This window comes from Idiotropiscis lumnitzeri, chromosome 18 (genome assembly GCF_059441095.1).
Source record: "Idiotropiscis lumnitzeri isolate Australia: NSW breed Sydney's pygmy pipehorse chromosome 18, RoL_Ilum_1.0, whole genome shotgun sequence".
In the NCBI taxonomy this organism is placed as follows: domain Eukaryota; kingdom Metazoa; phylum Chordata; class Actinopteri; order Syngnathiformes; family Syngnathidae; genus Idiotropiscis; species Idiotropiscis lumnitzeri.
Window position 1 is genome coordinate 2,945,846 of NC_142408.1, and position 26,978 is coordinate 2,972,823.

Here is a 26,978-nt window from a genome sequence, read left to right on the forward strand (position 1 = left end):
GAAAGTTTCAAGAAGTGAGTGACCTTGTTTGATAAGAAATGCAACTGTATTTATTTTTGACTCAAGGTCAGAGTGTCAAAGGTAAAACAGAAAAAAGTATTGTTTAATCGTTAAAAAAATAAACTGTACAAGAAGCAGACGTAAGATCATTTAATGGTGATGTTGATGATGCTGATGTCCTCGTACGGTTTGTCTGTTTTTGGGTGAACTTTAGCGTTGGAGATCCTCTGCACGGCCTCCATTCCTTTTGTGCACCTTCCGAACACCGTGTGCTTGTTGTCCAGCCAAGGCTGCCGAGCACATGTAAAGGAAAAACATTTTATTCATGTAGCACTTCTCAAAGTGACGAGTGATTTACAATCAAGTCCTACTGAAACGCTTGTCTGAACAAAAGTGTTTTTTTTAACTGCTTGTAAAAGTAGTACTTTGGCGCCATCTTATAGTTGCTTGTGATGTGAGGTGACATGCACACAAGTACAAGCGGATTCACTTGATTTTCCAAATAAAAGTTCTTTCATTTTGAGTGATAATTGTGTGGCTCAGGCTGAACTCACCGTGGGCACCACTGTGATGAAAAACTGAGAGCCATTGGAGGCGGGGCCCGCATTGGCCATGCTGAGCGTGTAGGGTCGATCGTGTCTCAGGGTGGCGTGGAACTCGTCCTCAAACTCGCTGCCCCAGATGCTCTCACCGCCCATGCCGGTGCCTGTGGGATCTCCGGTCTGGATCATGAAACCCTGAGGACAAACCCAATTTTGCTTTTTCCCCCATTATGGAAAGTGTAAAAGATGAGTTGTCCTAAAATAGAGCCTTGAAGTACTCCCATGGTGCAAGCTCTTTTTTGTGACGCACAAATGGTCCTGCCGACAGCACAAACCTTGATGACTCGGTGGAAGATGTGTCCATTGTAGTAGCCGTTCCTGCTGTGAACGCAGAAGTTCTCCACTGTTTTCGGGCACCTGTGACAACAAAAAGAGGTGAAAATTTGTTGCAACATCAAAAAAAGCGCATTATCGAGCGGCCGCCTACTCCACGGGAAAGAGCTTGATGTGGATGTCGCCCATGGTGGAGTGAATGATGGCGCTGTCCGACACTCTCTTGGGGCCCTCGGCTTGCGTGGCGGCCATCACCTCCTCTTTCGAGGGCTTCTCATTGAAGATATCTCGGTCGGAGTCGGCGCTCTTGGTGTCCTCGGGTTCTCTCTTTGAGAACTTCACGATAGAATATGTGTGAAAACCTTCTCGGTCATTTGGCTGAAATGTTTGGCAGCTTTCGGAAATATTTTGGTGTTTGATTTTACAAGACTTCATTCGCTTTGGTTTTATGTGTCAGTCACATATCCATGTCTCACCATGTAGAATCGGTTCTTCTTGAAGGCGGTGCAGAATACGGTGGGGTCCGGCTCCACATTCTGTAAAGCAGGATTATCTGAGGCCTTCATCTCCACAGTGGGCGCCACTTGCATGGCCTTCGCGATCCCCTGAAAGAGACTCAGCTGGACCACGCGGATGTTCTCCTGCTTCCCAAGTATGCGCACGCATCTGAAGGAAAAAAAAACAAAAACATTTCAGACATTTGCTGCTCCTCTTGTTTCGTCTTTATCTTGAACACGCACCTATTGGTTTCCACATTGATGACCTTGATGCCCAGCATGGTTCCGTACATGACGAAATGGCCCGTCTCGTCAAAGATGATGTTGGTGAGTCGGATGCCGTCCACCTTCTCCAGCTCTCGCTCTACCGCCATCCGCCGGCCAAATTCCATGTCGGGCAGCTGCTGCCTCATCTGCTGCAGCTCTGTGAACATCTGATGGAGAGAGGTTTTTGTTCACTTGGTGTCAAAACTAACCGAATTTGAAAGAAAAAAAACCTTGGCTTGGACTTACCGTTAGTGATTCGTCAAATACTCTCATCAGTTTCCCCGTGAGAAAGCGGAAGATTCTGACTTTCCGGTCTGACGCCATGGTGGCCATTTTCTTCCCGTCGGATGAGAACACCAGGCTGGTGGGGTACGTTTTGTGTTTGGCGAACTCGTATAAATCCGTGTCCGTCTTGTATTGCCACTGCACGTGTTTGGGAAATCTGAATTCCGAGGGAAAGCCGGTCCAGTACTCCAGCATTCCCGCTTTGTCGGCGGAGACGATCACTCGAAATTTAGCATTCAGGCGGATCTGCGACAGCGGCGACGAGTGCATTTTGTCGAACACGTGGAGAGCCTCGCCGCTTCCTCGACCGTCGTAAACTGAAATCTTGCCCGTGGATTTTTCCGAGCAGGCCACCGTGGAAATGGCATCTCCGGGATTGTAGATCCACTCGCTCTGACCGGGATGGAAGCTACAACGAAAAACATGAATTTGCGCTATCACCATTGCAACAATTCACGACAATTCAACCAATCCCTGTAAATTATGCGCTAGATTGCAATTTCATCCAAACTGCAACATTTCCACAAACTCAACAAAACATCAGAGCTTTCCGCAACGTTCACAATTTTAGAACTAAACAAAATTGCATATGTGCAATTCGATGGGCGTACTCACCCCAACTTGAGCATGTTGATCATATCGAAGTTGACAACGTCAAATACTTTCATGGCCTGGTCCTCGCCGACCGAACAGAAGAGGGCCCCATCAACACTGACCGCGATGCTCTCAATCACACCTACACAAAAAACACACAATTTGGAGGGTAACTTGAGGTCATATCGCAGACTCTTACAAACTTAGTGTTGCAAAGGGTTGGAAAGTTTCTGGTTCTGCCATGAGAAGTAAAACTGAAGATTTTCAAATAAAACCTTACCAAGATGACTCCGAAAGTGTTTGACAAACTCGATTCCCTCGTCCTCCTTTTTCTTCCAGAACTTGACATGACCGTCCTGACTAGCCGTGATCACGAAGTCTGTCCTTTAAAAAAAAAAAAAAAAAAGAAGATCCGTTAGCATTCAGTGATAGATGCACAAGAAAGACGAACAGAAAACAGAAACTTACTTGGAGCAAACGATTTGTGTGATCACATCTCTGTGCATGTAGCTCCTTTCATACATGGCAGCTGAAGGTAGGTTCTCTAGGTAGACACGTTCATATTCCAGAACTGTGCAAAACAGTGAAAGTACGGTGAAAGTTAGCAGACTAACACATATGCACGTCTCAGAAAAGTTCAAGTATTGCTGTTTAAAAAAAACTTAACAAAAAAAAAAAAGAGAGAACGATTTGTGCAGGACCCGACGCGCCGTCGTCACGGCCGTCTTGATGCCGCTCGCGCCTTCCTAACAAGTCTACTCAGCTAGGAACTGTCAGATGCTCAGGACAATGTGAGCAATGTGCCCGGTAAAATTGTCTCAATGTTTGACAATAACACACCCACCTTTCCTTTTCTTAGTCGTCGCAGCCTCGCTCGGCATGGGTCCGACCCATTCATCATTTTCTCCGTCTTCATCCTGAGTTTGATCAGCTTTTCGCTTCAGTTCCACATTGTTTTCGGATGCCGCCATTGTCAACAAACTTCCGCCTTGTACTGTACGGAATTACGGTACATCCGCCCGGCACACAATTTCTTTCCCGGAACATGGTTTGTTACCGCTGTTTCTTAGCGGTCTGATTTTCAAAGCACACATTGGGTCAAACCAATTCATCGCTTTTAGGGGTGTAGCGAGATTCTCACTCCTTCTATGCCGCCAATGCACGTACAACGAGTTACGCGTACAAGACAAGCATTTATATGAGTTGAATACTAAAAGAACGAACGGTTATTTAGGTTTGAATATTGTGTATATAAAGACTCAATAACTGGAACAATATTGTTAAGCCCCTCTCACACAAGAACATACACAATACTGTCGCACCTGGCAGATGAGCGTCGCAAATTAAACTATCTCGGACTACGCAGCAACATTTTGTATAATAAAAGCGTAAAGCCCGGCTAAAGCAGAAGCGTCGTCGTCGTGAAAATGAGCAATATATACATTCAAGAACCACCCACGAATGGAAAGGTGAGCGGACTCAAACCTATCGCATTAAACTACACGGCGGCCTTTTCAATTTAAATATGTTTCACTAAAACACTCAACTTGTCGTTGAAGGTCTTATTGAAGACCTCCGCCGGTGACATTGACATCGAGTTGTGGTCCAAAGAAGCTCCGAAAGCATGTAGAAACTTTGTGCAGCTCTGCATGGAAGGTAAATAGTCACACGTTCCAAGTTTAAGTCATGAATTGACGCATTTGTTTGAATAATGTCTTTTCTTCTCATTGTGTCAAAGGTTACTACGATGGGACAATTTTCCACAGAGTGGTACCTGAATTCATCATTCAGGGTGGAGATCCAACTGGGACCGGAACAGGAGGAGAGTCCATCTATGGGAGGACGTTCAAGGTTGGAATGGAATTAAGTCCCTCCAACTCATGGATGAAAAGTTCACAATGACGTCACACGTCCTACCACCTATTGGTCTCAACCCTTGTTATTGGCTTGTATTAGAAAAATACAGAGCGTAATGTTTGTCTCTACGGCTCTCAGGATGAGTTTCACACCAGATTACGCTTCAATCGAAGAGGTTTGGTCGCCATGGCCAACGCCGGGACTCACGACAACGGCAGCCAGTTCTTCTTCACGTTGGGACGTGCCGATGAGCTAAACAATAAACACACAATTTTTGCCAAAGTGAGTCTAAAGGAGTGCTGTTCCTGCTTTTGTATCCAGATGTCTGACACAAACAAAAATGCTGCTTTTAGGTGACTGGAGACACAGTCTATAACATGCTTAGGCTAGCAGATGTGGAATGTGACGGAAACGAAAGACCTTTGAATCCTCACAAAATAAGAACCGCACAGGTCAGATAATCAGCATCCTCAAATTGTGACTATTCTATCGTTTTATTTTCTTTAGTTATTTTATTTTATTTTTTTTAAACAATTCTAGGTGCTGCATTGCCCTTTTGATGACATTGAGCCACGTGAAACAAAGAAAACAAAGAAGGAAAAAGAAAAAGAGGAAGTAAAGAAGTCACAGTCAAAAGCCACAAAGTAAATCACGTTTAGGAACGATTCATATGAACGTATGGGTTTTGTTAACTTGTAAATTTGTAAATCAAGATACCAACTGTGTATATTTGTCCATCAAGGAACTTCAGCCTGTTGTCCTTCGGCGAGGAGGCCGAAGAAGACGAGGAGGTGGTCAATCAAGTCAGTCAGGTAAAGGTTGCTGTTTTAAAGTATTTCGTGTTTCGTATCGTTCTCCCGCCAATGTTGTTGCCTCCATAGAGCATGAAAGGAAAGAGCAAAAGCAGCCACGACCTCCTGAAGGATGATCCCAGACTGAGCTCCGTTCCAGCTGTCGATAAGTAATTGAATTAATTAGTAAGGGCCTGGCCAATTAATCATTCAGACAATCAGTTGTTTTGAAATTGTCAAATGCTTTTTATTCATATCTTTATTGATGTAAGTGTTAAGGAACCCCAAACAATTTGATTATTTATTTATTTTTTGATGAATCAGTTTAAATCAGAATTTTATACCACCAAATTTTGGAACTGGCAGCGACCTCGTAAAATACACATTGGTCAGGCTCCAATAATAATGATAATAAGCAGGACTAATTCCGTGTCTTCATGTTTGTCTTTCCAAGAGGAAAGAAGACATCTGGAGATGAAGCAGAGGTAAGTCCCATTTGAACTAGAAAGCAGCTCATCAAATATCATCCAAACGTATGGCGGCGTTCCTACAGGAGGACAATGAGGGCGAGAAAATGAGCGAGCTGGTTAGAGCCAAGCTGAAGAAGGAGAAAATCGCCGGAACAGCCAGCCAGGGCCAGGACCAGGACGAGGAAGAGCGGGGGAAGAAGAGCAGCCGCAGGTACGCCGACACTCGCACGTGTATTTTACACAGAACCAAGTTTCACACACAGGTGATGTGTACTCAAAAACGGTAAAACCGACACATAAAACAAAAGAGAATGAAATGCCGTGTGTATATATAAGCATGGACATTTTCAACCAACCCACATAAAAAAGCGGCTTGTACTGTAAGGTATCTCCTTGCAGGGGGCGCTGTTGATTTTCACATTGCTGAGTAAGTTAACGACGCCTGTTAAATTTGACCATGTGAAACCTTTTGCTGAGTGTGCAGAGTCTCAAGTATTTTAAGTTGGATGTTCCAAAATATTCATTATTAATTAACTTTAATGTGGTATTAAGCACTCCATAATTACTGAATAAAGATTTGTATACAGTCAAATGGAAAATATTCTTGGATCATTACTCGGGCGTGCCTTTAATTATGACGTTGCTGTCGCATAATTACAGCACACCCGATCAAAGACAGCTGTTGTTTTTTTCCATAATTACTGAATAAATAACTTGTATTAACATTTATTTTTAAGATGAGTGGATTCTGGTTCAAGTGTAACAAACAGCTGTGATGCCTTTGCTTTCGGGCAAGGAGAGCTGTCTATTTTTCGTTGCTCTGTTGATGAGCTAATTTAATGTTTGTATTTATGCTGAAATATGACACATTTGCAACAAAAACATGCTTGTATGCTTCACCTTAACTCAGTGGAAATTCTTCTACCATCATCTTTCCTCATTGAATTGAATCGTGTTTGGCGCCTTTTTTTTGACAAATGAATCACTATTGGATGTGATGTCACAACTTGAGAAGTGAGAGCAGTTGGCTGCGCAGTTGCACGACAGGCGTGAGGCAAACACCTTATGAGTGCGCATGAAAAGAGCGAATTTGGCGCTCGACTCATCAACAGGTAGCCCTCTCAGCACGCTTCATCGAACCCGCCTCTCTCATTAGCGCTAATGGGATAAACTGTGTGTGCCTGCATGTGTGTGTGTGTGTGCGCGCGCTTGACTGACAGCCAGGCCCAGTGTACTTTATTAAACACAAGCACCGATTGTTTTGCTACAAGAACTGTAACCCAACACAGTGGTTTGTCTTGGCAGGGCATCACAGAGCAGGCTGCAAGGTACACTGTTAGTCCTGCACAAAGGGGGCATTGTTGTGTTTGAGGGGGGGGGCTCAAACTCCCCGCTGCTCTATCACCCCGCCATCCCCACACTCTGCCGCCGTCAACTGCTTTGATTTGATTAGACCAAACTCATATCCACTGTCCGTTCGGTTAGTTCAGTTCTAGTGTCTGCTCCCTGCGAGTCATGCTACTGTTTGACAGAACACAGCAAGCATCCCGAGCCCAGACCTAAATCCATCTTAAAATCTGAAGGGTTGACCCAAAGAGCGTTGGCTGACAGGCATATTTAGTGAGACTCGGCAAGAAATCACGAAAAAGAAATATTCACAGCAAGCGTGCGTTTCCATTCACATGCAACAAAAATTCACCGTAACTTCCGCTAACAACCTCAGCTCAACTTAGCTCCTCCGCGACAAAAAAAAAAAAAAAAAAAATTCCCAGTCACTCAGTCAAGGTGCATCTCTTCAACGTCCTTCCTTGACTCCATTTACTACTTTTCTATTAGCCAGGACCTTGGCGGCACAGGCTGAAGGAACTGTCTGATAACTACACTTGTTTGACGATGTATTTGCATGCAATTTGAACCAAGTGTGTGCATGCGTGTTGGTGTGTGTGTGTGTGTGTGTGTGTGTGTGTGTTAGTTATGTGGTTGCAAAGTGCTTCCATGTGTCTGCTCCCGTGCATCACTTCACCATTGGCGGCAAAAGACAGCGGTCCACTTCCTGCTCGTCATCTTCATGGTTAGTTAGCTATGTAATGGTGTTTTCACGCTAGTACTCTTTGGTCTGTTTTTAATGACGCTCTAGTTGGTTTTGCCTTCTGGTGTGGACCAAATCGACCGCAGGTGGTGTCGGTACGCTTCCAAACGCAGTCTAGCCTGGTCTGCGTGTGATGTAAAAACCAGCCTGGAGCCTTGCTAGCTTATCCAGAGAATGACAGCGCCCAAACCATGTTTGCAATTTTCTACTCGTAAATCTATTCAATCATCTATTCACTCAGTCCTCCAGTCCTGTCTGTCCCTAAATGGTGCCATTTTGCTCCTAAAATTTTAGAAAGCGCAAATAAATTATTCGTCTACTTGTGTATGCTCAACCGACTGTATATATTTTTTGGAAATCTTGTTTATTTTTTTTTTGTTGCTGACTAACTCAGCTCATTTGTCATTAATATTACTATATTAATGAGTGGCAAAATCGTCATTCACACTGTGCAATGCTAAATCTTTCTACTTTTACTCCTAAAATCTTTAAAAAAAAAAAAATTTTTTTTAAATCTGGAACCCTGCCACTGACATTTTGGGTGTACCTATCCTTTTTGTACCTATTCACTGGGAAACTCACTTATGAGCTGTATTTGTGCTTTGGCCGAAGTCCTGTCTCATATAAAAGTAGTGCTTTGGCACCATCTTGTGTCATCTTATCGTCATAATAATCACCAATGACTTTCCCTACGCCATGTTACGTTCGTAAAATTAATAGTTAACTAAACGGGTCAGGAATATTTTGGTTAAAATGTTGTCCATGTATTGGGTCCAAACAGTTTGAGAACCGCCGCCTTAACTGTCATATTACTTTGTTGTATTACATCATCGACAACGTACACAAGCCACAGAGTCGGTGACGGCACGCCCTGGATCATCTGCATCCAAAGTGGGTCATCAGACATAATGGGCTGCGTCTTCGCCGGTTTCATTGGATGCGAGCCGACGCGCTCTCACTCACTGAGGCCTCGCAGAGATCCGCGAGTTATGCAGCCTCGTTTTGTGTCTGTGAGCGTGCGTGTGCGCGTGCGTGCGTGTGTGGAAAACCACTTGAGATAATCCAGCACTTGGCTGCGGGATTGTGTATGTTTGGGAGCTGCCAGGTTTACAGAACTCTGGCCCAGTGCAACACATCTGCTCCGCATGGGGCGCCCGCTCCCTGGCCGGTCGGCTGGAAAGGCTTCCAGACAGACATGCGCGTCTTGGGGTTTGAAAGAAAAGAAAAATTACAGCGGAATACATCAGCGCTCGTACAGGTTTGGTGACCCACCCTTAGGGTTGGTGAAAACCTACAATACCAATGGAAATGAACATAGATCTTGAAGTAATTAGGAACCTTCTGCCGTAAACCGCTACTTAAACACACCTGGTGCAGCAACACATACAAACAGACATACAACAATGCAGTCAATGCTCGCAATGTTTACTTTTCCCGGTCTCACTGCTATGGTACATTTTTAAATCATATGTATGAATTTTTTGGGCTATATCGCGGTGATTGTTTTTCCCTCCATGCATTATTACTGCAGTCTCACAGAGCAATAACCGCGAGTCAAGAGGGAAAATTGTGTAAAAGGCAGAAAGTCCAGTTTACCATCATTTCACACTTCAAAACCAAAGATAACGCGTCATTGCAAAGCAGAACGAGCTTATGCATCTCCACATTTCGGCTCAAACGACACTCAGAGGTGTTCAACACGCACACTGGCTAATAGTTACCCACTTAACAGCGCCCTGCTCTTCTGAGCCGACAACTCTCATTCGCTGATTTGAAGCCACACGCATTCAACGTCACAGACTTTGTTCTACGTTTCTACTGTGTTGAATGTGAGGATGGCAGGAAAAAAAATCTAAATCTCACATGCATAGTTTTTGTTGGTATTATACATAAATCTTTCAAATATATTATGGTCACTAATTAACCGATTACTGCTGTAGCTCTTTTGGTAGGACATTGGAGGAGGGGGGGGGGCACCTTATTTCCATTCTTCCCTATAAGAAGAATAGTTTCCCATAAAGGCTGTAATAATAATTAAAAAAAAAAAAAAAAACACTATCGTACTGTATACCTTAGGAGCATTTTGCTGACGCTTTGCTGTCTGGCATCATGGCGGTGGCCAGATTGGGAGGCGTTTGGGGGGCTGTGGTGGGATGGGGGCCGGCTTGTTGGGGATGGGGGGGTGGTCCTTGTGTGGCAGACGGCGTTGTAAAACAAGGACCCGCGGTGGGCTGTGCGTCGGTCTGGATCGCTGTGCCGAGTCATGCAAATTCCTGCGTGGAGGTTTGGATTCCTGCTCTCCAGCTCACAGTTCTGTTTGGCACGAGCCCAAGCTGTGGAGTGCCCCCCGAGGCGAGCTCACTCAGCCCGTTGGTCCGCATCACTCGCTTGGTCATTACAGGAGACCGCCTCTGCCATCCTTGCGGTCTCCTCGCTGCGCGCAGCCACATAGCGAGGTGTTAAGTTTGACTTGTTTTAATATACCTTTTAACTCATTTCAACAGTCGCTTTATTTGAACAGTTGGCCTTTATTTCTTACCCGAAGGCCGTAAAACGAAAATTCAGGCTAGTCCAAAAACGACAAGTACGCCGGCACCGATATTGTGGAAAACGATTGAGTTTTTGACGAGGCATGCAGTCATCGCGCGGCTATTTTAAGCTTTGTAAAATTCCCGTGTCAGCCTGAGACCCCTGCCAGACACGGAGTCTTCTGGAGGTTCTGAATCACCCCTCGCATGCTCCCTTTATGAAAAGTTAATCACCCGCAGCTCTTTCTTTTGCCTTTTATCATCCTTCGAGAGGGACAGCAGCTGCACGGTATCTTGAAAAGATACGGAAGCGGACGCATTTGAGATGTTTGTCTGTACAGACCGTCACCTCCTCCGGCACTTTGATGTTGTGCAGTGTACGGTACAAAACCACCATACATTATCTCACGTTGCGGCTGACTCGTTTCCTACTCCCTATTCACTATGTCGGAATTTTTATATACTGTAGTGGACTCTATAGGTCACGCATCAGTCAGATGAATACGTTTTCAGCGAGTGGCCTTTCTGTAGTGACTGGTGACCACATTAATTAAATTTTAAGATGAGGGTATTTAACTCATTTACTGCCATTGACGGCCAAAGACGTCAAAGATTTTTTTTTTTCACTCGGCTGGTAGTGAATGAGTTAAGAAAATGAATCCAAATATTGACAGTATTGTGACATCTTCGGCGGAATTCATAGAGTGTCCAAACAGATGTTGTCAGGGCTTTTCCGGTCCCTTTCTGGCATTCTTCCCTTTATTGGTGCCCGCCTCATGCAGCCAGTTGTTTGGCCGTCGTCATGGAGATGTCATTTGTTTTGCCAAGTGGGGCGTGTTGAGGCAGGACACAGCGCCCCTCGCTGTCAAATGCCCATGTTAAAAGTCAGCGGCCAGTCTAGATGATGAGGCCGCCATGTTGACTTATACCAGGGCTTGACCATTGTCACGTTTTGATGGCTTTTACATCTGCGTTGTGGAGAACCAAAGAGCGATTATGCAAGAAAGCAACTCATGGTAATTCCGGCTAGAAAAATTTATTTCTGCTCCCAGTTGAAGTTTACCATTAAACTTGGCATAATACAAAGCGAATTTAAAACAACCACAAATCTTTTACTTTGGAACGCCTGCTAGGTTAATCCTAACATACATGCAAGATATGCAACTCAAGGCGTTGCTGTGCACCATGTGGATGAAGTAGCCCTTACACAAGGGTTAAACATCTTATAGAAGAAAGGGAGGAAAAAAAAAAAAAGGATGTTGGTCTGAAGAAGACGACGTCAGAAACAAAGGCGGTCATTGTTTAGTCTGGAGATGCTTCACATGTTTCTGCTCCGGGGGCCCAGACGCTGCAGCTTACCTGAACTTTGAGAGCATGGCAGCAACACAATAAGTGTCAGGCTTAGCAAAACATCATCGGTCCCCAGCTGAACATCTGCAAGCCTGCGTCATGCGAAACGGTGCGGGCCGACCTGACCGGTTCTTTTCGCCCCCCCCACCCCACTTGTCGGGCTTCCTGCCAAGTGGGTCGGCTACACGGGTCATAGAGTCTGAATCGCTCCCCCCCAGCTTGCTTGTGTTATCCACTTTGCTTGAAAACTTTATGTAACAACTTGGCGTTTGAAGAGAGGGAGTATAAACAACATTTACTGGCACTCATACTGAGGTGTCAGGAGTTTAAAGACACAGTCGTATCCCAAACGGTCCTCATCGGTACATGGATGACCGTTGAGGTCTTCTCCCTCAATGCCGCAAACCACTTAAGAGAGTCGAGGAGATGTTACTCATAAATGGGAGACTTGTAGCTCTATAAATAATGTGAATGATGATGATATACAGTGAAAGGACGCCACGCTGGTCACCCTCAAATTTGGTGGGATTCAGAGTAAATTTTTCCCGTAGGACATGCAAATAGAAATACAGCGCACTGCACTAATATTAGTAGTTATTTGGGGAAGCTGAAGAATATATGCCTGTGCGTATTGTTATATAATCTGTCTACACGTAGCTCTACTGTTTGTGTTAAAATATCCGTTGCTTAAAGTGTTAGAACACTGAAACAGATGCGATTCGTTAGCCTGTTTATGCTGTTTGGCATTGTAAGTATGAACTCATTTACTGCCATTGACGGCTAAAGACGTCAAAGTTCCTTTTTTTTTTTTAATTTATTTATTTTTTTTGTTTTAGTGAATGAGTTAAGCTAAATGGCTTGATTCAACTAGTAGGCCTGCATAGAATATTTTCTTGGAAAAAAAAAACTTTTGGGTTGACTTCCCCTTTAATCATATTTAAACTGTAGGTAGAGATTACTGCATGTGGTAGGTAAGTGAGTATCTTCAGAGCAACTTCTGCCGCCTAATGCCACACATCCACTGTCTACAGCTCATTCCATCCTTGCCATTGTCGAAAAATGTCTTCTGGGTAATTTATGCTGTTTCGCAAAACCATTCTCCCTTTTTTGGCCTCCTAGCGCCACGCGGGTATGGAGAGTTTTGCCAAATGCCCTCCTTTAGTCCTTTGTTTGTTTCTCCCTCCCCAGCGAAGAGTTGCGCAAGGAAGTTCGCCAGTTGAGGAAGGAGCTGAAGGCGATGAAGCAAAGAGAAGATGGCCCTAAGCCCGCCGTGGATGAAGTCAAGGAGGGTATGTGGGCCATGTTTCTTCACTTCTATTGTGTGTTTTCTTTTTTTTTTTTTTTTTTTTTAAATAAAAATGTCCCACTTACTGCAACTAGGCACAATTTAATGGTGTTTTAAAACGTCCACCAGCAAACTCTCTGAAAGCCAGGTGTTCCCCACCGCATTCTCGGCTAATGGTCACTAAGACAGACGGGCAAGCCCCTGATAGTGTCAATTAGTTGCAGACGCCTATTGTTATCCGCTACAAGGTTCCGCATTTCTGTGCTAAAGCTTGCAGAAAATTAGACGGGGGGGGGGGGGGGGGGGCTTATCGAGCATCGTCTCCTGCATATTTTTGGCTGTCTCCTGAAATTTTACCGATCAAATGTTGCAATATTACCAGAAGTCATGTGGGGGTAGCCTTGAGCGATGGGAAATCGGAGTGTATCATTCATTTCGGTTAATGATGCCTACCAATGGCATGGTGGGGGGACAAAACTATTGAAAAACAATTTACCCCCCCAAAAAAAACAAATAAATAATAAAGTGAATATGCAAAACCGAAAGTGCTTTGTCACTTTTCTCCTGCGTCGGGAGAAAAAGTTAATTTCACCATGTGGAATTCTCGCATGTCACGCATCGGTGACCGCAGCATGTCTGTCGGGGGGGCCGTAAATCTCGACGGCCGCGGTGTGTAAGCTACACGCATTGACGTGAGCGTCCCCGCCAACTTAAATCACCCTCCTGCCTTCTCGTCTGCCCTGCGAGCTGCTCACTTCACTCACCGGGGAACCACTTAACGTTGGCACTAAAATGTTTGAGGGCTGCAATAAATGATTATTGTAACTCGCATTGTTCTTGAATAAGTCATTGACAAATCATCAGGTCTTTAAAGTGTCAAAAAAGACAAAAGAAGTTGCAAAATCCCCTTTGCGTTCCAAACCACAAATATTTTACTGAAGCAGCAAAACCAAGCAAACAAGAGCTCGCAACCAAAGGAATGTTTCGGATCTTGGCACCAAGCTCGTGTTGTAAAGCTCCAGATGGACGGACGCGACTACCTCAAGTGGGCCCGAATACCATCCACGCTCTCTGAGGTTAATGTCGTTGACGAAATGGCTAAAATTACATTTTATTTATTTATTTTTAGTTTATAAAACTGTCTATAATTGTGACAAAAATGACATTCAGTTTTAATTTTGCACGCCACAAATACTCCAAACAAACTAAACTTATAGTCAAAGCTAATACTAAAACTAATAAAAACCAAACTAAAACTAATACCGATGAGTCTCCCAGAGGCGGGACGGCAGCTGGTGATAGCCGCAAGTTTGATTTCCCCCCTTTATATGATGAGTTACATGCTTGTTACATGCTTTCGTTACACATTTCGCTAGCTTGTGTGTTTAATATTAGCGAAATACCTTTTGATCATTCTGGGTGTCCTTCAATGCCCTTTTGTAGTTGCTACAACAACACCAATCTCAAAAGTAAACAACAATTTTCTTTTTCACCAGACCCGTTGGCAGTTCGTTTGACGCGCATCAGTGAGCCAGCCTAATAATTTGGCGGTTATCAATGACATGCAGGACAAACAAATGTTAGTGTAATATTAAAAGGGTTTCTTGTGAAAAATATGGAAGCATGCGACTGTCGCGAGCTCGCTCACCAGACGTGGAGGTGGACTCGCTGTGGTTTCTGTTAGCTCATTTGTTTGTTAGCGCGGCAAAACGCGAGCATCACCACAGACGTCCGTCATGCGCCCGCAACAAACATCACATCACACTGCTTCTTAAGCCAGCCAGACCGTCTGCTGCTGCTCAGTGACCTCACGTTGGGATTTTCACACCAGACACTGCCGCCAGAGGTGCGGTGGAAAAGTATTGTCAGCTGCGTTTAGTACACAACACTTTCCTGTTGTGTCCCGTTGGACGAATATACGACTCCCGAGCCGGACAGAAAACTTAATTAAAAGCCGCGCTCACTTCGAGTGGTTCAGTTTGTTCGGTTCTGCGAAACCTAATTAGGAATTGTTTCTATTTCAGGATGCGTTGGTGAGATCGCAAGCGCTGTGTCAGCTATGCAAATGGTACCCCCTTTTATACCGAGTTTAGGGCAAATAAGAGACGGGATTGTTGAGCCAGTCGAGTTGCTTCTGTCAGGGCTGATGATGTCGAAGGTTTGTGCGGAAAGAGGTGGCTTCAAATGCGGAGGAAGATAAAGCGATTATCGGCAGATCAGCATGATGGCGAGCGCCGTAGCCTTATCTTTTCTCTCTGATCATGTTATCCACATAGAGGCTGGCGAGAAGGAAGGGGGTTGCTCCTTCCAAACAAACGCCACTGATTCTACAAAATGTACAATTTAAAAACAACAACAAAAAAAAACATTCACTTGCATATCCACTCAAGCCTGCGTTTTCCCACCTTTTATACCCGCTCTCTGTCCTGTTACCTGGTTGCCTCTGACTCGCAGTTTTCCAAAGTATCAGAGATGTCACAGAGGCTGAATCTCGCTTGTGTTTATCATTTACACCCTAGTAACACCTCACTTGTTTGTCCAGAGAGCAAAAAGCCAACCAGCGAGGCTGTCGCAGAGTATCTAGAGGAGAGGAAGAAGTACGAGGAGCGGAGGAAAGACAAGCGCAAGAAAGGCTCGGGCCGAGAGGAGCAGGTAAACAATAGCAACGTCAATGCCAGATGGGCATGAGCGCTGATTTGCGGCCGACTTGGAAAAGAACACCCGCGTGTTAATGTTGAGTGGCCTTGGTTTCCTCAACAGACGATGGAGCTGCTCAACCGTTTCAAGTCCAAGCTGTCAACGGCCATCAGCGAAGCGCCGCCGGAGGAGGAGGACGTAGAAGAGCTAGCCGAGGATGACGACAAAGGATGGTGAGCAAGCAAATGGTGACGGGCATGTGCCATTTTTCAAATTGTCTTGGAGGGGCGCCATTTATTGTTCTAGTTTAAAATGAGCCTTTGTTACAACTTTTTACACTAGTAAATAAATAATTAATGACATTTATAAATAAATAGATGATTCCAAGGAGATTGCAGTCATCTTAAAAAAAAAAAATCCTTGACATAAAATGTCCCTAAAATATTTTTTTTTTATATTGTTGCTGTCTGGAAGAAACCTGTCTGAAGTGTTATTATTGATACTGTTGGTCTGTCGCCACGTCGTCTGTTATTTTGATGCATTATTAACCAATTTAAAGGGTTGGAAATAGCTTGAGAACACATTTCTTCAGTCTCATGAATGCTAAACCGTCCGTGAAGTGTTGTAAAACTCTACCTCCTACCTCGCTCTGCGGTAGCCATGTGGCAATATGTCACCTCAACACTGAACGTCTGGATATTTTGTTTTAGACGAGGGAAAATATGTTTTGTTAAAAATGGATCAGCGTCATGCTTCAGTGCAGAAGAAACTGGTCACCCACAAAGGTAAATACGCGCGGATTCATTTTCCGATTTTGAAACGTCCTCGTCTGCTCATCGTTGGCGTCACTCGTGGCTCTTAGAGATTTGAAAATGACATTTCTGACACTTCCTGCTTAGAACTCATGAAGTCGTTACACCCAGCTCATATTGAATAGAATATATAAATGATAACGCAAACTTTTCATGCTTCAATTTGGCAAAAAAATAAATAAACGTCAAATTCAGAACACAGGTCAACTTACGTGTTGGTGACTTGCACCTGCTCTGTTTCACTGCGCCATTTTCCACGCACGCAAAAAAGCCACGGCAGGGCGACCGACCTTCCACTCGCTTTAATGCATGCCAAAGTTCAGGGGGTACGTACAGTTTGTGCACGCGTCAGCCCGCCGCCGCCAGGAAATGGGTCCTGACGCTGTGTTCTGCTCTCATATTCTGTTTTTCAACGCAGATCTTGAAAGCAAGTCCAGTTTGAAATGAATACCATGTGTGTGAATGAGAGATTTAGAATAACACAATCTGTTGTTGCCATTAGTCTCCAGGAGTGTGTGTGAGCGGAGAATATTTGGGGGGGGGGCTAATGAATTTGAGAGAAGCCTTGGTTGGTAGACACCTCGCTGTGCTGCCTCCGCTAGGTATGGCAAAGACGGGTGGGGGGGGATTGGGGGGTCTTAGCCTAGCATTCCTGGAAAAACAGCAGTGGGAAGTGTGTGCCACTGCAGGAGCTGCACACTCAGAATGTGGGTTACAACAGGTCAGACACTGGAAGTCAAGTCTGGGACAGCGGAGGTAAACTATTCCATCTGTGTCGGCGCGGTACAACCACGCCCCCCTGCCTCGACTTTTACACCCCCCCCCCCTCAACCCCCTGCGCCTGAGTGAGCAAGGCCAGAAAAATAAACAGCGGCGGTTTCTGTAGCTTTGCATCACAGCCTCCATATCGCCGTAGCCCCAGAAGACACAGTAGAGTGGATGTTGTATGGAAAATGTACCCCTTGGAAAATGGAATGATGGACGTTCAAAACTCTCCTTTGACTGTTTTCAGTCTCAATGCTTAAAGTAGCTGAATCAATTCATGCTAAAAAAAAAAAAAAAAAATGAATGACTCTGCAAACTCTTTGACCGCTCTCCCATCCCCATCGCATCCAGGCTCGGCCATTTACTGCAGTTTGACGAGCAATCTCGGAAGGTCAAAGATGCCAACATGCAGGATGAGGATACCTTTGAGATCTACGACCCGCGGAACCCCGTCAACAAGCGGCGGCGGGAGGAGAGCAAAAAGATCATGAAGGAGAAGAAAGCCAAGAGGTGAGGTCGTGGGGGGCCGAGGTGGTGGCGGGAGGGCTGTGGCCTCAAAAGCTCGGGTCCTGTTTGAACCGCCCCCTGCTTTGTGAAGTGATTCCCAAACAACTGGATTCAAGGGGCTCATTGTCTCGTGACGGTTATGGGACAATATTGGACAGCTACTTACGAGTCAATTGTGATGTTTTTGTGAGTCGGGTTGACAATAAACTGTTAACTAGCTGGATCAACTAGTGATTGACTGACTACTGATCAGTTTTTGCCCTTTTCTCTTGCTTGTGGTCTTGGTACAGTGACCCCCATTGTATCATCTAGAACGGGTGGGCAAACCTTTTGATTGGCGGGCCACAATGGGTTCTAAAATTTGACAGAGGGGCCGCAGCAGATGAATGGAGTGTTTGGGTAACCTCACTTCATGTGAGATAAAAAAAAATACATTTAATGTTAAATGAAAGTGAACAAAAGCATTACAACAATTAATGTCTTTGAAAAACGACAGTTTTTAGAAAATAAAACATGAACAAGGTTTATTCATGTAATTTTTTTTTCCAAGTTTGACGGTCCGGATTAAAACCTTTAACGGGCCGCGTGTGGCCCCCGGGCCGTAGTTTGCGCACGCCTGATCTAGAATGTATCCACCGTTATAAATAAGGTTCACTGTACTTCAAACTAATGTTAAACTACTCGTGGTATTGCAGCAGATAAAACCAGCATCCTGCTACAGAACTCCAAGACGTCAAAGTAAACATTTTGGTGGTTTCGGGCACGCGTGACCAGAAGCTGTAGAAAGTATCATGACATCTAGTATCTTGTGGCTTCAAGGGTGCCATCAAAGCCAAGACTGGACGCCCTCGTGCATGTTGTGAATGAAGGACACGAGCGCCACGAAAGTGGGACGGAAACGGCATGTCAATGAAAGACACCAGAGTAATAACGTCCATGAGCATTTGTCCTCGTTAGCCGCCTGCCGTTTCTCGGAGCAGCAGAAGCGCGTAATTCACCCGTGATGGATTTAGTGCTCTTTTCTCCTCGCTTGCTCAAAAGGACCTTCGAACCAAACGGCACTGTTTTTTTTCCGGTCCGTTGGCCTAAGTGATTGACTATCGATTCTTTATAGATGGAATCCACTTACTTGGAGCCTGTAGAGGTGACCGCGCTACCTGCGGAAGCTCGGAATAGACAACATAAAGAAAGGCTCTCGCGGCAACAGTGAACGCTTCCAAGCTTGTCTTAGGAAGCAACGCAAATCTTAGAGAAAACAATTATGAACACGTGGTCGACGTCTTGGAACTTTTGTGACAAAACCGAATATTCTCTGTTGTCGACTCTTGCTTCACCGTTGCTATTCCGACCCGCATCCGTCACAAGAAATTTTATACCAAAATCCTCCCGTATTTCTGAAGTCGTCGCAGCCGTAGACTTTCTCTTCACGTTTGACATGTTCCTGAATCCTCCCAGTGTGAACTTTCCCCTCCGAGGCTTTCATCTAGGCGGCAGTGGTCCGGTCTGGACATCAGCTGTGGGGGGAGAAAAAAAAAAAAAAAACTCTGGCAGGGCTTACTAACACCAAGCCCCAAGCAGACCTCAACAGATAGCAGGTGCGAGAGCCGTGACCTTCCCATTCCGGTCCAGCATTCCAGCCTGTCAGTTTGCCGCCCCCCAACCCACCCTACCCGAATGTGGACTCGGCATGCTCTGTGTCCGAGTACACCATCTGGAGCTCCTCATCCTGCTGTGCTTTGTTCAAGCGCTTAAGTGTCCACAACACTCTGAGCTTTCATCGCCAACCATTTGATTGTAGACAGAGCAGCGGTCGGCTGTGATGATTAGGGCCTTGATGTTGTTCTTGTTGTTAGCGCCTCACACAACCAGGACGTGTCTGCACATTCAAGTGAAGAGCAGACTAAAGCGGTGATTCTCAACCACTGCACTACGGGAAATGATCCCGTTTCACTGAACTGATCTGAGAATGGTTTATTTACGACAATGCGTCTTTGTCACATTGGTGACGGATAGTGACAGGCAGAACTTAATTAAATGCCCCGCCACTAGATGGCAGAAGTGTGTCCACCTGTTGCCTTTCATACAACCCAATAATGGCTTTTGGATCAACCAAATAGAAACCATAGTACATTTCGAATGCAGTGGGCCATGATTGTTTTTTTTTTTTGCATTCAAAAGGGGGTGAATGACTTAAAAGATGTTTTGTTAAATGGGAAAAGTCCAATCGGAAGTCAATTTTTATTCAGCACAGTCCAGCGGTCCCCAACGACATTTGCGCCACACGTAAAAACACATTTCAACGGACAGTTATAAAAACAGAAAACCACACAATAGGAAATGTAACTCAGTGTTCTGCCCATGGTGGTTGTTACAAATGATTCCCTACAACAAGACAAGCTGGTCTCATCTTGTGCTCCAGAACATTGTGTGTTTTAAGACATCATAAGCAAGCTCCCAAAAAAAAAAATTGAGCATTCCTGCATTCCACTGCTTCTATGTCACTTGTGGTTTTATTGTATTTGACAATAGACTTGCTACTGGTTTCATTTTTGGTCAAATATTTGCACGCGCTTGTATCATCTTTAAGACCGTACCGTAAAAGACATTTGAACAGTAGCGCATATAGTTTTGTGACATTTTTGTTCCTTTCTCATGTTAAAATGGGCTCAATACGGGATGGGAAAAATTGCACTAATGAACTTCCACGGCAGATCCTAAATCACCCGCATCCTCCCTTCCTTATCGGCTTCAAAGTCCAGTCGGCAGATTTTGTTTTATGAGAAGTTCATGGCAACCTCTAACAAAGAAGGGAGAAAAAAATGGGAGAAAACTCGAGTTCTTTCTTTTTTTTTTTTTTAAAGTTGATATTCGTGAAGTGCCAGCGACCCGTATGCCGCAATGTAGCGTGCAAACCAACTCATGAAGCAAATATCATGGATGTAGTTCTGAGCATTATTATATTTAAAGTCAAGGACTGTGTTTTATAATCGAAGAAATAAGACTAAATGACTCCCATCTCTGGTTGGTGGAATCAGAGGTAGAGAAGTTGAAAGCCACGACCGCTGTGTGAAATTTAACACCCAACATTGCATTCTTGTGCTCTGTTTTGGTGAAAGCAATTGTCGCTGTCCCACAAGGTACTATACACGTCACACTGGGCCGCGGGATATCGCTTCACTGCGTGAACGTGCACACAAATACAGTCCCAGGCAACACCCCGCTTCGGTGAGCTCTGTGTGAAAAGGACCTGCTGGTAAATCCCGGCTCGACTGTTTCATCTTGATTTACTACCTTCCCTACCTACTACATATCCTCACACAGTGGTCTTCTTTAAAATCAGCTCATTTTATTAAATCCAAGTTTTTGTCTTTAAAAATGTGGGTGAAGGGCGGGGTCTCTGCATTTTTTTTTTTTTTTATTTATATTTTTTTTAACACCCAAGATGCTAAAATGTCAATTCCGCATGCAGTGAAAATAAATGTACCCGTGAGACAATGCAATAAATTAGCATATAATTTACATTTTGAGGGGGGGGGATTAGTAACAGTGTAGCAACATTAATACTGAATATAAAATATACACAACTCATCACATGATGCTTTTCATTGTCTTTTTAGTACGTAACCAATGTGACACATTCACAAGTTCACAGCAACGAGTACCTTTTTTCTTTTTCTTTTTTTTTTTTTAAAAAGTCCGAGCACTTTGAATCCAAGCACTCTCCCGCTGTCCCCTCCCCCATCTCTCGACGGCCTCCTTCAAGGAATGATGTTGATGTTGGCTACCAAAAAGTAGCAGCAGCAGCAACAACAACAACAAAAGTCAAATATAAAGTTTCGCTTTCCTGAGCCAGCAGTAATGGCTTGTTGGTGACCGGATGCAAGTGTCCTGTTATTTTTCTTATTTTTTTTTTGGCTGTACAACAATGCTACTACAACAAATACATTCCCAGTGTGAGGTACAAACAACATGTCAAGAACACGACCAGCATTTACGATGATTAGCACCATATTGACTTTGGGCGTTTTTGTTCTCGTTGGCTAAAGGGACTGAAGACAGCTGAAGTTTTCAATAGATGTGACTTTTAAGGGCAACATATTTAGTGTCCCATCAAACGGAAAGGTAGGAAGTCCCAAACAAAACAAAATAAAGATCAAAGGGGTTCGGGGAATCGATTTGACACCACTCCTGTATCAATGCTAATGCTAACTTAGCTCTGGTTAGAGCTGCGACACATTTTTTTTTTTTTGTCAGCTCAATTAGATTGACCTTTTTTTTTCTTTTTTTTTTATTTGTCTAGTCTAGCTCTACTTCTGTTAGCGTATCGCTGTCTAAATAAATGTTGTATCCCAGATTAGAAGTTTTTTTTTTTTGTTAACTTTTGACTGGAATACTTTGAGGGCAGGCCTTGTAAGAGCCAAGGGCAATATTTTCAAGGGAAGCGACGGGAGCAACTCCATGCTTAGCTTCTGCTATAGTTCAGGCTAATGAAAGACTTGTTTTGTCATAAGCACAAAAATGATATCCATCTTGGCTCTTGGCAAAGCAAGCAAGGCACCCTTGAGGTGGGTTGGGGTCGCTGGAGGGGAAAAATGTTAAAGGGACTATAATGCCCTCACATATTGGCAAGATTTATATATTTAATATGGATGTCTGCTTATGATAAAAAAAAAAATATGCTTGAATGTGATACAGATGAATTAAATTACCCTTATTTATTGGTCATTCCCATGGAAAGTTTCCAATGTGAAATATTCCCTTTTTTTGTTTGTTTGGTGGCGTGCCGCGAGATATTTTCTAATATAAAATATGTGCCTCGGCTCAATAAAGATTGGGAAACACCGTGTGACATTTTGTCAGGGTTTCATCCAATGACATTACATTCCCTTCCAAGACAGTAGGCTACTATGTGACTCTTGTATAATAAATACACAGTACGCTGATGATCAGGGGGCGGGGCTTGATCTGCGCTGTCGTACCTCCATGGCGGTTAAGTATTTACACACACACAAAAAAAAAAAAGTGCAGCCAAGCCAAAAGTCCGCCCGGCGACAGCGTTTCTCGCCAGTCCATCCGTCCATCCTCTGTCAGCCACGTGTCCAGCACTTTGGATCGAACAGCAACTCAGAGGAAAACGCAACAATGATACCGGGAATTATTATTATAATAAAATAATATCACCAACCGATCCTCCTCCAGAGCTCCACTTCACAGAAGTGAACAGTTTTTGTGTCAGCGTGACGACCGAGCAGTGGTTTGGCTCTCCGGCCAACCGCGAAAGGTCGCTTTTCCATTTCGGGCTCTGCGGAGTCGTCAGCGGTGTCGGCGTTCCTTTCCTGGCTCGCAGGCCTCTCCCGTCTTTGCGTGGGGCTCAGTGGCCCTGACACGTCTTGCAGCACATCTGGCGGAAGTAGGCCCTACTGCAGAACTTGAATTTGAGTACCAATGGGCAGTAGGCCACTTTGTTGACGTCTTTGCACTCTGCGCAGACAAGACGACAACGGGTCAGAACACGGCGACTGTGGGAGGGGCTTAATATGGATTCTTGGGGAAAAAAATGGGTTTGCGTCTCTAATGTAGCGTACGACTTCATCCTTGAGCCAATTGAAAAAGTCAAAGTCTAAAAATAGCCTAAGGACGGCCTGCTGCTGTGACTCACACGTAATTGTAATACTTGTGAGGCAAAACCTCCCTCGGGGAACACAGCGGCTCTACTTGGATGCCGAGGCGAAGACCGAGAAGGATTCTGGCCCGGTCGGCTCTCCGGGCTCACTGCCACGACTCACACGCACACACCAAGCGCACCGTGGCTCTAAATGCCTTATCATGATCCGAGTGTCTTCCCTTATTAGGCTCGGGCTCCCACCTGGGCCAGGCCCAATGAGACCAGACGTTGCCTCATTGCCGTCCGTGAAGCGACAATTAGCCCGCGGCTAATCCCATTAGCCGGCTTGTAAACGCTGCTCACGTTTTCCATGCAAGCTCGACCGACCATGTCATACCACAAAAAAAAAATAATTAAATGTACAAGCCTAAGAATGTTATTAATTTAAAAATTAAATAATTTTTTTTTAATAATTAATAAAAATATTATTGAATTATTCAAACTATTTGATTAAACAATTGTGAAAATATGAAATTATTTTTAACTGAATTTAAAAATGCAAATGTCTGAATTTAAATTCAGAACAAGCCTAAATTAACAGAACATTTCGAAGTGTACTCGGTTTTTTTTATTGTACAGTCGACCCTCGCATAGTCACTGTTCGGCACCTGCGGATTTGTACATGTGGGAATTTTTTTACAACATATTTTAACAATGCTGGTGACCCGGGCATCTTACCGTCGCCGTTGGAGACGGCAGGGGCGTCGCATTTGCTCTCGCACTGCTGCATGGTGTTGGGCCGGAGGGCATCGGTGCATTCGCTGGACGGCTGGCCCGTGTAGGACAGGCACTGCACCGTACGCATTTGCTGGCCCAGGCCGCACTGCGCTGAACACTGCAAAGACAAAGATGACGCTGAAAGGAATCGGGTAAATATATTTCCATGTAGGCTCATTTGAAATTAAAACCAACAATTCAATCCATACACCTCATATACACTCTTCGCCTGTCTTTGTGGTTGAGGCATGTAATTAGCGGCGTGCACCTCCAGCGCTGCGTGAGAAAGTGCTGAGCGCACTCCAGCTGTTGCTCCACGAGGGTTTAACCTCTGTGGGGGTGGGAGGGGTTCACCCTTTGATGGACCACCCGGGGTTATCAGTGGGGGTCTGTTTGATGATTGAATTGCCAAAGGTGCATTGATGTCGGCGCAGACTTGCTGGGATATATAAACTGTCTGACTGGTGACCTCTGAACTTAAAAAAAAAAAATGGAGTTGCAACACAGACATTACCCTCAGCATAAGGAAACGTTGACGCAATGCACTTTAAAGACAACTGGAGACCTCCACCAAGGCCCAACAATCCAAAACATGTCTGTCTGACTGCACACAAGACTAACTGGAAATACTAACCATGATGTGTTGCACTCCAGTCCAGTAGGTGAAAGTCATGTGCATTACTAGAACAAATGCATTTTGGGGTATCAGCCTAAAATATGCTCAGAATCAAAATGGCTGACTTCCTTGGCTTCTTGAACCCTTTTCTGTGGGTTATAAATATTTGATAGAAAAATCATGATGTTTTACTCCAGTTCTGTAGGTGGCAGTAATGAGTATTTCGATGACAAATTAGTCTTAGGGTAAACATTAGCCTCAAATGGTCTCTTCAAACCAACTTTCCAGAGAAGCATCAGAGAAGCTTTTGACTTTTAACAGCCTACTGACATACACGCGCGCACGCGTACACACATTCACACACGGGCAAATACGTACCTGCCCCCATTCGCCGGGGATCCAGCGCGGAGGAGGACAACGGCCGAGGCTACAGCGAATTCGAACCGGTGGCTTGTTGTGGCTCGGGCAGTGGGCGGGTGTGAAGGTTTTGCTCAGGTCGCTGCTCTTGCACAAGGCGATACGGTGCTTGAAGCCGGGCCCACATTTGGGGGTGCACTAAAACAGAAAAAAGTGGCGCGAGTGTGTGTTATTTGTTCAGCATTTTTTAAATTAATTTATTTACCTGTTTTTTTATCCTTATTTTTTTTCTTCACACATTTAAAAAATCTTATTTTTACATGACCTTTCTACATATTTTATGCTATTCTATACTGCATTGTTTTGTGTGCGTGTCATTTCCTTGAGTTTTCCTGTCCAGTTTTTTTTCATGTAATTTTCACATTCTTTATTTTTTTTCCTGCATTATTAAATCTTTATTTCCTGTTCTTTTTCAGCATTTTTTTATCCTAATTTCCTTCTGTTTCCACACAAAGATTTTCCCTTTATTCTGTCTGCTTTATCTTCTGTCTTAAATTTTCGTTATTTTTGCTTGAATTATTTTTTTCAAAATTTTTAATGCGTTCTTTGTTTTGACGTTCATTCCTGTTTTTTTACTTTTTCCCCACATTTGTATTTTCAGCATTATTTTTTAAATTTTACGTATTAGATTAATAAACTACTAAAATAATCAGTCGCTTTTTCATTTTTGGATCGTTAATGCCAGTTAAAAATGGAAACTTGATTTGTGAGGACATGAGCTATGGCCGATAGTTTACCTCAGACCAGTCCAAAGTGACCCACTTAGGCGGGCAGGACTGGTTGTTGCAGGCTTCTTGCTCAATGGGTCTGTGGGTGAGACAATGGGTGTCCTCCAGCGTCTCCTCCTCGGCTGGACCTATCTTTCTGATGCACAGGACCGTCCTGGTCCGGAGGCCGCCGTCACACGTCTTGCCACATTCGGACCAATCACCGATGAACCACCTGGACAGACCGCAATGAAACAAAGACTCGGTGTGAGGCCCACTTTATCAATAAGGGCCTTTGACATTTCCACTGTAAATCATTGGTTGCAAAACAACATAATGCAAACAATATAATGTTTTAAAAAAGGGAAATCTGAAAATTACCCCGAAAAAAAGATATGAAAACATAATGCAGGAAAAAACACATTCCAAACTAAGGTAGGAGGGAAAAAGTATGATGTTTGTCTGAAAATGCAAATGTAAGAGGGAAAACGTACAAAAAATACAGAGAAAAATCCAAAAGAAAAATCTGGTTAAAAAAGGTTTTAAAATTATGAAAAATGCAAAAAAATAAAAACAAAACTAAAGAAAAAAACAATTTAAAAGAATATTAAGTACAAAAAAATTTCAGAAGAAAAAGGCAAGAAGAAAAATGTGAAAAATATACCTATCTTAGAGTAGGAAATAAAACCATAAATAACAGAAGAAATGCATAAAAATATAAATTCTCTTCTAAAAATGTTCTTCCAATATAAGTGGGGCAAAAAAAGTAAAAACAACAGAAAAAAAATAATGCAGGGGGAAAAAAAAGTTAAAAAAAAAATATCAGGAAAAAGTAAAATAATGCATGCAAAAAAATACAGGAAAAAAATATAAAAATGTGAAAACAGAAAACAAAACAAATAATACAGGACATAAAAATAAGCAAATAATGAAGGGGAAATTAACATTTGTTAAAAATTGTGTAAAATAATAGTGCTGGAGAAAAAAATTAAATGCAGGAAAAAAATGTCTTGGCCCTTAACTTGTTAACTAGTCAACTAGCCATTAACTAGTCACCAGTGTTTTGTAATGACCATTTCTACTCTTTGCATATATTTTTCTGGAAAAAAATACTACACCGCCAACAACATTTTGCTGCATAATTTGACCATGTGAGTGATATGACATCATCATCCACGCACAATTAACACGTTCAAACATCTGCGCTAGCCCGTAAAAGAGCCGGTGAGGAGCGTGTGCGGCAAAGA

At 43.8% G+C, this 26,978-nt stretch overlaps 3 protein-coding genes across 4 annotated transcripts in view; 1 reads left to right on the forward strand and 2 right to left on the reverse strand.

Annotated features, from left to right (window-relative positions):
- Positions 1 to 135: 135 nt before the first annotated feature.
- On the reverse strand, positions 136 to 3,610 carry ppwd1 (peptidylprolyl isomerase domain and WD repeat containing 1). Its single transcript, XM_088282117.1, has 11 exons — positions 3,363 to 3,610; positions 2,987 to 3,089; positions 2,799 to 2,902; positions 2,540 to 2,660; positions 1,886 to 2,333; positions 1,616 to 1,806; positions 1,352 to 1,541; positions 1,030 to 1,211; positions 878 to 959; positions 555 to 737; positions 136 to 290 (listed from the first exon to the last, which is right to left on the reverse strand). The coding sequence occupies exons 1-11, from the start codon at positions 3,487 to 3,489 to the stop codon at positions 147 to 149; spliced, it is 1,875 nt and encodes a 624-aa protein (XP_088138243.1). The 5' UTR covers positions 3,490 to 3,610; the 3' UTR covers positions 136 to 146.
- Positions 3,611 to 3,635: 25 nt separating this feature from the next.
- Positions 3,636 to 17,832, forward strand: cwc27 (CWC27 spliceosome associated cyclophilin). The gene is made up of 14 exons (XM_088282120.1): positions 3,636 to 3,987; positions 4,078 to 4,174; positions 4,257 to 4,369; positions 4,514 to 4,657; positions 4,729 to 4,827; positions 4,916 to 5,019; positions 5,118 to 5,187; positions 5,257 to 5,336; positions 5,621 to 5,651; positions 5,720 to 5,847; positions 12,792 to 12,892; positions 15,431 to 15,540; positions 15,649 to 15,758; positions 17,454 to 17,832. Exons 1-14 carry the CDS (start codon positions 3,946 to 3,948, stop codon positions 17,614 to 17,616), a joined length of 1,392 nt encoding a protein of 463 aa, XP_088138246.1. The 5' UTR covers positions 3,636 to 3,945; the 3' UTR covers positions 17,617 to 17,832.
- A 3,242-nt stretch (positions 17,833 to 21,074) lies between these two features.
- Positions 21,075 to 26,978, reverse strand: part of adamts6 (ADAM metallopeptidase with thrombospondin type 1 motif, 6) — a 33,264-nt gene continuing 27,360 nt past the window's right edge. For both annotated transcript variants that reach the window (XM_088281696.1, XM_088281695.1), the window contains 4 exons: positions 25,762 to 25,966; positions 24,986 to 25,162; positions 23,953 to 24,109; positions 21,075 to 23,090 (listed from right to left, as the gene is read on the reverse strand). In XM_088281696.1, the coding sequence (XP_088137822.1) occupies positions 22,981 to 23,090; positions 23,953 to 24,109; positions 24,986 to 25,162; positions 25,762 to 25,966 (649 nt within the window). In that variant the 3' untranslated portion in view covers positions 21,075 to 22,980. The remainder of the gene's footprint in view (positions 23,091 to 23,952; positions 24,110 to 24,985; positions 25,163 to 25,761; positions 25,967 to 26,978) is intronic.

Bases quoted from the DNA above. Each gene is read 5' to 3' on its own strand.
- ppwd1 (XM_088282117.1), bottom strand. From the start codon at position 3,489: ATGGCGGCATCCGAAAACAATGTGGAACTGAAGCGAAAAGCTGATCAA. The intron at 1,807-1,885 runs GTAAGTCCAAGC...TCTCTCCATCAG, and splicing joins TATTTGACGAATCACTAACG to ATGTTCACAGAGCTGCAGCA. The intron at 960-1,029 runs GTAGGCGGCCGC...TTGTTGTCACAG, and splicing joins ATCAAGCTCTTTCCCGTGGA to GTGCCCGAAAACAGTGGAGA.
- cwc27 (XM_088282120.1), top strand. From the start codon at position 3,946: ATGAGCAATATATACATTCAAGAACCACCCACGAATGGAAAG. The intron at 5,188-5,256 runs GTAAAGGTTGCT...TTGCCTCCATAG, and splicing joins TGGTCAATCAAGTCAGTCAG to AGCATGAAAGGAAAGAGCAA. The intron at 5,337-5,620 runs GTAATTGAATTA...TGTCTTTCCAAG, and splicing joins TCCGTTCCAGCTGTCGATAA to AGGAAAGAAGACATCTGGAG.